The sequence below is a fragment of the Podarcis tiliguerta genome, assembly GCF_965153285.1.
Source record: "Podarcis tiliguerta genome assembly, chromosome: 3".
In the NCBI taxonomy this organism is placed as follows: Eukaryota; Metazoa; Chordata; class Lepidosauria; order Squamata; family Lacertidae; genus Podarcis; species Podarcis tiliguerta.
In genome coordinates, this window is record NC_139536.1 from 62,672,896 (window position 1) to 62,685,160 (window position 12,265).

The 12,265-nt window shown below is 40.8% G+C and overlaps 1 protein-coding gene across 4 annotated transcripts in view; it reads left to right on the plus strand.

Annotated features, from left to right (window-relative positions):
- The window catches only part of ARHGAP18 (Rho GTPase activating protein 18), a 60,276-nt gene extending 52,795 nt beyond the window's left edge, over positions 1-7,481 (plus strand). For all 4 annotated transcript variants that reach the window (XM_083434986.1, XM_083434987.1, XM_083434984.1 and 1 more), the window contains exons 13-15: positions 3,263-3,387; positions 3,906-3,967; positions 4,939-7,481. In XM_083434986.1, the coding sequence (XP_083291112.1) occupies positions 3,263-3,387; positions 3,906-3,967; positions 4,939-5,030 (279 nt within the window). In that variant the 3' untranslated portion in view covers positions 5,031-7,481. The remainder of the gene's footprint in view (positions 1-3,262; positions 3,388-3,905; positions 3,968-4,938) is intronic.
- The last annotated feature ends 4,784 nt before the right edge of the window (positions 7,482-12,265 follow it).

Genomic DNA, 12,265 nt, shown 5'->3' on the forward strand with positions numbered 1-12,265 from the left:
GGTTTGCCAAGCATGGGTTCCTCTTAGCATGTTTCTCCCTTGCGTCCTGAGTTGGAGTGTCTTCAAAGCCCATGACACCTTTGGTAAAGGCTGTTCTCCAATTGGAACTACCTGAGCTAGTGGTAGTGATAAAATAGCAGTGCTGCCATATTTACAATTTGCCTTTTCTTGATGAATAAATGTAATTATCTGAAAAACATGATCTTATTAAAACAATCCCTTGCCTATTAGCAAAGAAGGGTTCATAACATGTATTTAGTTACTAAGATAATCAAAATGGCTAGATGTTCCAGTTTGGAAGACCTATATTTGTAACACTTAAACGTTCCAAAGCGCTTGCTTACTGTTGCGAAAATGTCATGGTTCAGTCGTACCTAGCTTTCTTGCTTCACTTTCAGAGTGAAAGGTAAAGGCCCTGAGCAAGGGTGTAAACTGCATATGTGTTTCAGCAGAGGAAAGTAGAAGAGCATCTCTGAAATGATTGAAGTTTATTTCTTCTGTCAGTTTGGCATCCAGATTAGTGCACCACATAAATGCCAATAAACAATAAAGTGATTTTAGAACAGAGTCTCTAAAAACAGTCATGGAAGTATCTGTAAGAACAGCAGCAGAAGAAACAAAATCCATTCCCTTTTAAAAGTATGGAATATATATATATATATATTTTTAAAAAAGGTACAAATCAATTCAGTCACTAGCGTTTTGGGGTAAACACTTGCTGGTCTGTTGTTAGCGATTGGTTAAACATAACTTTGTCTCTAATTAATTATATCCAGCCTGTGTTAAGATCAAATATCAGAATACATACGTGATCTGTATTCTGAATGCAGATTCTCTTTGGATGTGTGTAGCCCATCATTAACTAAAGTCATATTCACAATTTAGTGAATTAGAGACATCTTGTGGAAGAATGCAAAACTGCACTGGCTCATCACGTTATAATAGTGATTATTCATTATAATCTATTGGCATATTGGGGGCCAAACTGGATGTGGTTATGGTAGGCATTTTTGTTACAAATTTTTGGGGTGTTGTGTATTTAACTTTTAAATATAAAATAAGAGCAGGAGGTAAACCTTTTCCCAGTTTAACTCCTTGTGCTCCACCATTCCCGTTTCTGACCTGGCTGGGGGAGGGAGTTTGGGGGACAAAGCACCCGACAATAAAGCAGAAAAGTGTTCCCCTACCCTTATCCCCACTGTGGCCTCTTGATGTTAAAATTAGGCCCTATAGCTCAATGCTTCATATGTATCTAGGGCACAGCATGCAGAATCCTCAAAATTTGGTCAGCTCTCTTAATTGCAGCAATTTCAAAACTAAAATTGAAAAATGAACTCTCTTGGAAAATAAAAAGTTGTTATTGTTTATGGGCTTGGATAGTGCAGCATGCCATGCGCTTTGTATGCAGCTGTATAGACAAGAGGGAACCTCAGGAGAGTAAGAAGATCTAGCACCTTCTCCGATTCCCTTTTTCCATTGTCTTTTAATGAGTGTGAGCCCTGCACTCTTTGTCCCTGATCACCGCAGTACAAGTCAAGGTGACTCAGGCTGTCACCTGATGATGTAGCAGGAAGGCAAGTGGAGCTCATTACACAGCATGCCTTCAGTGTGTTGTGTAAACATCTACTGGATATAGCTGGCTCCAGTCATTTCAGGCCATCTTGATACTGAACAAATTATTTCTCAAGGCCAGTGTTGGCCAAACTTGGGTCTCCAGCTGTTTTTGGACTACAACACCCATCATCCCTAGCTAACAGGACCAGTAGTCAGGGATGATGGGAATTGTAGTCCCCAAAACAGCTGGAGACCCAACTTTGGCCAACGCTGGTCTAGACCTATCTAGAAATGGCAAAAGTCAGCTTGGCCATTAGGAATATAGAGTGCTGCAGTAAAGTAGGGGTGGATCCTTATCTCTTCCACCCTGTGTCAACCAACCTGTCAGTCCCCTGGGACCAATCGTAGTGTGTCAGTGGACCTGTTTTCCTTGTCCATGTGGCTTGAAATCAAACTGTTGTGGGTAAAGGCAGTGCTTTGAAAGGGAATCATCTGATATGGGGGGGGGGGGCTTGCAAAGGACTGTACATCCTCAGCTTCCTGATCAGTAGCTCTGCAGTGTAGCTGATCCCAGTGTAGCTGCTCCCAGCTGCCAGCACCAGTCAGCTGATAGGCACTGATAGCAAGTCCCCCTCAGCTACACTGGGGAAGTTCTGTGGATCTCGCTGTTGGATAAGCACAACACTTTGCAACCACCAACAATTGGCACCAACATATAACATCAGTGGTTGGGCAAGTGGCCGTAGTTTGGGGGAAATGGCCTTGTAGGCCAAATTGGGACCCATATCAGGCCTGCAGGCACTAAAGGAAGACAACATAAATTATTACAGTTTCTGGACGGAGTTGGAAGCTATTGGTTTCTTGCCCTACACATTAATAGGAAGATTGTAACCCTCTACATATATCTTCCCAACTCACCTATCCCTTATTATCTGTGCCTCTGTTCTGTAATAAAAAAGAGTTTGTATTTTCTTTTTTTGCAAGCTGAGAAGTGGATACCACCTGCTCTGCTGGCACTCCTAATGCTTTCTTTCCCGTTATTAAATCTAGTATATGAGAAGCCAGGCTATAGCAGCAAAAACCTTCCAGAGGTTATCCAAGGATTACAACTAATAAGATAGGTTTTAATAAAATTTTATGTAGGATGTGTTGGATTTTAAAGAAGGAAAGAACCCTAAGATTTTAAAAGCAATTTCATTTTATAATTTGATATGAGATAGTTCATTCAGAATTTGAAATTAAACTCATTTCTTCACATTTTGCAATTAAGAGTTGCATAAAAGCTTTTCTTTAGGTCTGTAGTATAACTGAAAAGAGAATTCGCATTTGGTTAGAAAATATCTAATTGGTTCAGAAATGTTCTTATAATAACCTAAGGTATAATTAAGAATAATATTTTGTTAGTTTCCGGTGCACAACAGGATCCGATTAATGTGCAAATGTAATATCACAAAAGCATGCTTCATAATGTGCCCTGACTGTGCAAATGTGGTGGTAACAATGTTAAATATAGGCGCCTGTAAGCATTTTGCAAAATTGTATAACTGGTAATTCCCACCCACCCTGCCATCCTGCTCTCCATACAATATCCCTAACTTGAATATTCAGTATGTGAGCTGTCCCAACTATTTATTCTGCACTATGTTTGGAGAAACTCCTCAAAGCCAGCTGCAAGCTGCTCCATTCCAGTTCCATTATTGCTTTGCAGGCTGATGTTCCTCAGGGAGTAATACGGGTGCAAGCGCCTCATCTTTCCAAAGTTTCCATGGCAATCCAGCTGACGGAAGAACTAAAAGCTTGTGATGTAGTGGCCAGGTTCCTCAGCCAAAAAAGGTACAAGCATTTCTGTCTCTCATTTTCTCCCAGACTACTACTACTACTACTACTACTACTACTACTCCTCTTCTTCTTCTTCTTCTTCTTCTTCTTCTTCTTCTTCTTCTTCTTCTTTGTGTTGACTTGATTCTGCAGCAAGAAAAAAACAAACGCACCCTGACATAATTAAGCTCAGGGGACCAGTGTATATTTAGGGCACGGTGCTGTGGGTCTCTGTGAGGGCATCTTGGGGACTATAGGATTCCGCAAATCACCTTTGTGGACCTTTGAGTATATGAGTTTCTACAAGTAATTTAGTTTCCATGCAATTCATTGTAGCGTGTAGCTCCTTTTTGTAATGATCCCAATATGAGATGTTTATTCAGTAAGTTAACAGATGGAGAAAGATAGCAAGATAATTTTAGCGCACTGGCAAATCTCCTGAGCTGTAGAGCATTTTCCTAAGCACATCTAGTAGCTTTTGGTTGCAAGTTATTTGGTACTCTGCAGAATAATTTTGTTGCATTCCTTTGTAGTGGGACCGTCCAGTCTCTGAAGAAAGAAGAAGTGTTTTTATATGAAGTTGGAGGGAACATTGGTAAGGCTCTTTACACTGTAGACTTGGTGCTGGTTTCAAACTTTGCTTAAAGCACATGTTGCAGCTGGAATGACCTCATACAGGTGTATGAGTAATTTCTTGCATGGAAGTGCCCCCAATACCTATTGTTTTGGAAGTGATGTATGTCAAGAATTAGGCTAGAAGCTTTCCACTGATTTGCAGGTTTGAATGTACAGGAGTGGGAGGAGCGAGGTGAGGATTTATTGGCAATGTGTGTCCTCATGCAGTGGCAGCCAATGGGGATTGAGGGCTGTATTAATCAGCACTGCCTCAAAAAACAGGCAATAGGTTTGTAGGGAGCTCAGCACCCACCCACTCTCCCTTTAGCCATGGTATGGTATTAACTGGCCAGCTTCAGAGCTGAGTAGGCTTCTCAGCAGGGGAGATGTATTGCACAGGGCCTAATTAATTAGATTATCATTATACGTTCACAACTGCTGGAATAGTACAAGTAAAAGAGAGAGCAGTAAAGATTGGTGTGCTCCTTGAGGTGAAACATAAAGTGACCATCCTTTCAAGACAATTGGGGTGAGGAAGCTGGGGGCATGCTGGACTTGCCCATCTAAAAGTAACTGGCTTGGAGGGTGAATTTAGTATGGATTCCCTAAGTGTACCACAAAGCGTGGCAGTTGACCGCTCAGTGGTTTTTACTGCTTCTGTCTCTGAACCAGTGTGGAACTCGCTTAGAATTCAGCATCTGATCTGCTGAGATCACTGTGTGATTAGGTGTTATGGTTTGCTTCAGTTATTAACTAAATCAGAGTTAATAAAGTTGTGGTTTTGTTTTATCCCTTGGTTGGTCCTCATTTCCTCTGTTTCCATAATCCGATGCATGTTGATACAGAAACAACTTCCACTAAGCTCAATAGGACTTATTCCTATTTGCATACAATCTTAATCATTTTCAAAATAATCTGTAGTTTTACATAATATATGTGTTTTCCTAACAGGTGAACGCTGCCTGGATGATGATACCTACATGAAGGATTTGCATCAGCTAAACCCAAATGCTGAGTGGGTTATAAAATCTAAAAACTGCTGACTTTTTTTTTAATTTACAAAAAGATAACTGTGACTGATTTTTGTAAAACTAATGTTCACGTGCACCAAAATAAAAGTGTGATGTATTCATTGGATACATCACAAATATTGCACTGTTAAGGGGCATTGTCAGTGCTGCAGTTGGCTTACAGAAAGCCTTCTCCCTTTCTCCCAAGTCAATGCAAACTACTGTAGCAAAACTGGTAGGGCAGGTAGCTTTGTGATCTTAACTGATTTTGTTGCACAAGAACAGTATGTACAGAACTTTTTTCTTATGGGAACCATTGTGCCTTTGATATGGTCCCATCTAATTTCCATTACTTTCAGATTGCTTGTTATGGCTTCATTTCTTCAATGAAGGGTCAATTTTTTATAATGAAGACATCTGTAAAAATTAGATGTTCCTTCATTGGGCCATCCAAATTATAAATGGTGCTTGTATTCCCTATGTAATCAGAACAATAGTGGCACAAAGAGTGCCACACAAACTTACTACATGCATTTGTTTAAGTCACACAAAACCATGTACCTACCCTTTCTGTCTCCAGAAACACATTCATATGGGAAAGCTAATGTGACATAATACTGACAAAACTATCTTTAACCGGAAACAATTCCTGTGATCATTGTGATGAAAAATGTATTGCTATGAAGCCAGTATACCAAAGAAAATTTCTGTATTACCACCCTAGATTCCACAGTCTTCTCAATTCTTAATGAGCTGCTGCAAATATAAGCATTCCAGGGAAAGGAAATATATATGGAACTTAAGTTCCATAACATATTAGGCATTTCCTTCATGATTCCATGTTGACAATAGTGTGAAAATTTGAATATAGATGCTTCTGTGTGATGAGTGCAATACACTGGGCAATCCACGCAGGTATAGTATTAATGTGACTAGTCATATCAATGATCATTCAAGGGTCAAATATCCCCCCAGTGTCTTAGACATATGCACAGATAATGTTTTCAATTCAGTATTGTCTAAAGTCAGTGAAGTCCAAAGATAATATTCATGACCTTTTAATTTCAGCATACTCACATTGAAGCTTACAATGTAGTCATTGAGCACACTGTTGTGCATTCTGTGCAGATTAACATGGCTAAAAGTCTCACAATGAAAGGTATGGCCCTGGGCTTTGCTTAAGCATTCTCTTAACAACAAAGTTGTCATCAAAAGCGATTCACTTGTGGTTGAACATAAAGATGTGTTTTTCTCCCTACAGTGGAAGGGGTGAGGCTAATTGTATGCAGATGAGCATTTACCTTATGTAGGTAAGCTCACAGCAGATGTCTGCAAGGACATGTTGACCTTTGCATTTTGTTCTTCAGAAACAAAATCAACAGAAATTAAGCTTGTATAAATAATGACAAAAAGAGGATGAAATGTATTACTGCTAGGATGCAAGTCTTAAGATGCCTTCTTATTTTCAACAAAGGAGTATTACTGACATTCATTTTTGGCGGTATGAGCTCTTGCGCCACCGACAAACCATGTGCTCCTGTGTCACTGAAATTATTCTAGCTTCTCTTGTTCCACAATTAATAGGCTATCAGAAGAGTCAGATGTTCAGAGGCACAAACCTCAGTGGTATCTGCACTTGCAACATTCCCAGGGAATTGCGACCTAATCTCCTGCCATAAAATGGATTTATTGGTTTTCAAAGCCTCACCCTTCATGATCTGGTACTTTGGTGGGACTTGACTGTTTCAGATCAGTAAAGTAGGGAGATGAAAGCTTGTCCAAGCAGGAACTAGCTAGCACAGGGAATCTCTGGCCCTCCTGGTGTTTTTGGACTCCCATCATCCCTGGCCATTTGTCATGCTGGCAGAGGCTGATGGGAGTTGTAGTCCGACAGCATCTGGAGGGCTGTGAATCCTGCATCCTTAAGGTGGAAACTCCTGGAACTCTTATCTCTCCTGCCACCGTCCACATGGCTGCCAGGATGGCTTTCCCTTCTCTCCTTGATTGGCATGCAGTCATAACTGGGGATTCCCACTTGCCATCTCTGGCAAAGAGGAAATTTTAAAGGCAGAATAGTTTATGAATCTGGAACCTAGCTTAACAGGTAATACGAGATGCATAATGCAACCTTTGTAATACTTTACAGTCTGTAGTTGCTCCAAATCAGACTCAATTGCAAGGGAAATTTTAGGTATTTGAATCAGAAACAATTACTGCTGCTGGGAACAGCTGTAGTGGTCATTAAACTACAAATGGCCTGTAGATTTGATTTTTTAAAAAATAACTTTTGTTGCAGGGTTAGTGCCATTTTTATTACTATTTAAACAGCTCTTTTATATATGTAAATGAATTTTCATAATCTAATTTGATTTATGAGGTGTATACGTGGAGTATACACAACAGATACACTGACTAGTTAATGGGGAAGGGTGGGGAGTTACCACACTTGTGTAGATTTGTACATAAAATGTTTCAGATGAAAAATGGTGAGTCTGTGTTTTCCTTTTCTGTGTATGTGTGTTGTTGCATAGGGCACACCACCAGTTCTTTGAAAGCAGAAGTCTCGGGGTGGGGGTGGGGGGAAGCAATCCAAAGACTTGTCTCTGCACTGAATCTAATGGCACACATATGCAGTCAGATCCTTGTATGCCCTTTAATGTAATACAATGTGACATTTACCTAGATCTGTATTTACAGTTGATGATACAGTTAAACCTGGGCCCCAGTGGTCACCATTGCATCCTCAGACATCTCCCAAGCCAGAGCTGCTTGCCCCTCCCAATGTTACAATTTAAATTGAAATTGCTTCTTTTTTGTTTGCATGAGGGGTGTTGTTTGGTTTTTTTGTCTGTATTCGTTTTGGGGCTGTGTGGGAGTGTTTTGTCTAGTGAATACAACAGGAGTGAGGCACTTCTGGTTTGTAGACTGGTCTTTGCTCACCAGTAGATCTAATTTGGCCCACGAGGGCATTTACCCAGAGCCACATCCACCTGTCAGTCAGCTGAGGTCACTGGGGTTCAATCCTGCTGGCAAAACAGACCCCTGCAGAGAGCAGAATTGGACGGCACATTCATCAGCTGCTGAGCAAAAAGTTCAATCCCCAGATGATTGAAAGGTGGGTGGCCCTATGAGATGGGGGGAGGGGAGGAGAACTGTCCCTCAGGCAAAAATGATTTCCCACATACTATATACAAGCTATTAATTTACAGCACTTGGTTTCCATGTTTTTGCTATGCTTTTGGTATTTGAGTCTGACGTTGACATGCTCCATCCCCTTCCTTGGTTCATTTGGGAAAGTAGCCACAGTGAATAGCAGAAGTCTATGCCCAAGTCTAAATGATGATACGTCTGTTTGATTGTTTTTAAATCCAGCTACCAAAATGCTCAGTTTCTGATTTGTTTTTGGTATACTCCATCTTCTCATTTGTTTCTGGTCCGAACAATTGTCTTGAACTTTCTCCATTTTTATTGGTGGGACTTTGCTCTACAGCCTCCATAGGTGGCAGCATTGCTCCACAGCTGAACTCAAAGGTGGAAAAGCAAACACCCAGAAAAGTGAAATGGTTGAGATATTCTTCGAGTTTGTACGGAAACCCTGGCATTTATTGACAAAGTGGCTCTCCTTCAATAATGCCTGGACGCAGGAGGCAAATGTATTAAAGATACAAGATCTTAACATGTGGTTGCTGGATATCCCTTAAGTAGAAAATGTAAGAGGTATGCATCAAAATACAAATTGGCATGGGTTGAGAAGGTGATGGAAATTGTAATCTTGCTTCAGCATTGCTGACACTTGCATCTCATTTTTGCAAGGTCCACCTAACTGTGGCAGACTTCGCCTTTTAAACCTGTCAGTAACAGTGAGAAGCATCATTCATTTCGTACGGTTTATTTATTCCTGTTACCTGCAGCATCTGTTTGTGCTGTTCAGTTAGCCATTAGTCTGCTTTATCTGACAATGTAAGTATTTTTTTAAAAGTTGCCTTGGAGAGCAGTAGTAATTTAATATTGCACAATCATTGTGAAATCTAACAATTTAGTGGTACCATTTTAAACAAGACCATTATTGCCTTGTTCTCAATTATAGACCCAAAAAAGGTTTAATGGAATTTAGTACCTGCCTTCTACAAACTACATATTGTATTTTGTTTAGAATTTTATATGTGTATAAATTGGTTAAAGAATTCCTAAGCAGTGTACAGAAAAACAGGGTACAGTTGTGTTACTCAACAGAAGGGGGTTTGAGTGGGAAAAGATAACAAGGGTCTTTTCTCTCTTCCTTAGAGGGTTGATGATGAGATGATAGTAGCCTTGTTACTGGGGTGTAAGCATTAATACAAATATCGCTTACTCGGTGTTTCTGAAACACACTGCAGAACCCATACACCGGAGACATTAGTGGTGTCAAAATGTTAACAGCATAGCAGTGGGTGACATCCAGTTATGTCTGCCTGATTGCACAATGGAAATTTGATCCCGTTTCTCTTCTCTCTGCCTCCCAGAACTTCCACATGCCCTCAAAAAGTGCTATGGGTGTATTCCAACCACCCAGGGCAAATTTGGGGGCAGGGAGAGAGGAGAAGAGGAAGGAGAATCCCCATTGCACAAGCAGACACCCACTTGCACTAGTTTGTATCTTACCCAGTGCCTCATGTCACACTCCTGAACTATCTTAAAAGAGTTTTGTGCTTAATTCAATTTCTTTTTTTAACCCACATTTAGTCTACAGAAATAAGGAAGTTACCTTAGGAGCTTGTAGGTTATCTAGCTGTGTAGCTGTGTACATGCAATAGATTTTTCAGTGGTTTGTACCATCTCACAGTGGGCACACGGGGATTGTGCATTTGCAACTTTAGACCACAAAGAGAGATTAACAGGGGAATGACTGTCAATCTGCAGTGTGCATTGTGGAACTAAGGTGACACTCAAACCATACATTTAAAACACTCTGATACTAGTCAGGACTTCCACCAAAAAATTCTGGGAACTGTAGTTTGTTAAGAGTTGTTAAAAGACCCCTGACTTCATAGAGCTACAATTTCAAGAGTGGTTGAACAACCAAAACACTTCTCAGGGAACTCTACAGCTCCCAGAATTCTTTGGGAGAAGTCATGACTATTAAAAAGCACTATAGCTTTAAATACAGGATGTGAATGCAATTGTAGCAGACCCACCACTTACTAGTACCAATTAATAAGGTGGCAGATCCACTCCTGCTAACAACCCCTATGAAATATAGTTCACCCACCTCATGGTACACCAGTTACACAAACTTCTACAATTTACCACAGATTGTCTAGTGGGGGACTTGTGTGAGGGAAAACTTAATGACTTAGCATCTCAGGCAGGAGTTGAACAAACACAAGAAAAGCTTACTGAACAAAAGTCAGAAAATGTGTTCCTTCAGGTAGAGGTTAACTTGTTTACTTTAACTTAAAGATGTCTCGGGCTTAAACAAAACACTGTAGGCACAGCTCCTCTTAAACTTCAGTTACTAAAAATCAGGTGTTACACTTCAGGTGATAAATATTCAGGTTTCCAAAACAGATGGTAAAATGCTCAGCTCGGTTTCTGTCACTTGGATATTACAGTTAAATACTTTCAACACCGTACAGCTTCCTTCACAGCTTAATACTTTGGTTCATGAGCAAGGGGCACTTTTCCTCAGTTACCCACTCTCTTAACCACCCCACGCCTGAGGTCTTCTAAATGGTGTAACAGACCCAGGGGATCACCTCACCCCTTGTCACTGGTTTGGGAATCTTCAGTACCTAGAAGAACTCTCCCCTCCTGGCTATACGGAGACCAGGTAGCCTGAATTCCCTCAGGATCTACTTCTCCCGGCTCAGACTCAGCCCTCCCAGGACGCTCCTGTCTGTATACCTTTCCCAGACCCTCAACCCGGTCTCCCTGTCCAAGCCGCAAGGCTCTGTCCTCTTGCTATTGATAGTGTGTATGTTTCACTTCACTCAGAACCAGTTCTCCTTTTCTCACTCCCTAACTCCCAACTCCAGTCAATCTGAAGTATTTCAGTTTAAAGTGTAAATTTAAAGGGGGGAAACAGAGAAAAATGGGACTGTACATTGCCATCTGGTAGCACAATGTTATATTGCACATACACATCTAAATCACTTTTTCTTTACTAGTCTAGCCGAGTCCCCTAACTCTCTCCCTTGGAAACTGCTCCTTTTATTCTCCCTCGCAAAGTGCTAACTGACTCCATAGCCAATGGGCAAGGGGTTCCCGCACTCTGGTGGAGTTTCAGTGGAACTGCATCACCAGACTCTGGCCTGGCTCTGCTGTCTGTCACAGCAACCTAAGATATGTCTGCCATCGCAGAGAAGGGAGAAGCTCTAGGCAGCTCAAGGCTTTCAGGGGACTGATTTCATAAGCTGTTGAGCTAGCCTTTTCATTGCATGTATATCTTTGTAACAGCAGGCAGAGCATTTTGCTAATGTCATAACAATAATAGAGTGTCTCTGGGTGCCAACTTGCACTGTAAAAAGCCACTTCATACACAGTTGATATTGGGGAAAAGGAACAATAGGTCTGATGCAATAGCTTCCATGAAGTTAGCAGCATCCATGTTGGTTTTTAAAAATACATTCAGTTTTTAGGTTTCACCCTTTTAATACAACAGTTGAACAGAACAATACAGTTTCCATAATGCACAAAAGACGTACTTTATAAAGAGTTAGATTAGTGTCAAAAACTAAGTATAATTGGAATGGTTTTTGATCAATTGTTTAAAGGGAAAGTAAGTCTCAGGAGTCCAGATAAACCTGGCATTATTAGAGGGGGAGTGACAAAAATCTATGTGAGCCTTTTTGCATTTTCACTCTGCGGAGTCTGGATAAGAAAAGAAACTCAAGTGAGCCTTGGCTGCTTTATGTACCAGAAATGGGCCCTGGTGCTGTGCAGGAGGTGAGGAGCATCAATGCATCGATAAGCAAAATGGCCAGGTTTCTAATAGAAATGTACCAATGGGGAGCATGTTTAGTTTTCGGTGAAAATCATTAGTCCACTTTGTGAATCTTGGCAGCATGTATTCCCTATTGTAGTGGAGAGCTGACTGCAGCGGGTGAAAGATCAGATACTGCTTGTTAAACCTTCTTGTTGAAGCTGTAGCTAATTAAAAGTTTCTGCCGGCAGCCAATTAGTTTGACTTGTTGGAAAAAGTACTTTGGTTGGATTTCATGCCACTTGAAGAGCATTAGCTGCTTGGGATTAGGTAGTAGCGATTCAATTGACATGGGCTGTCACCCTCC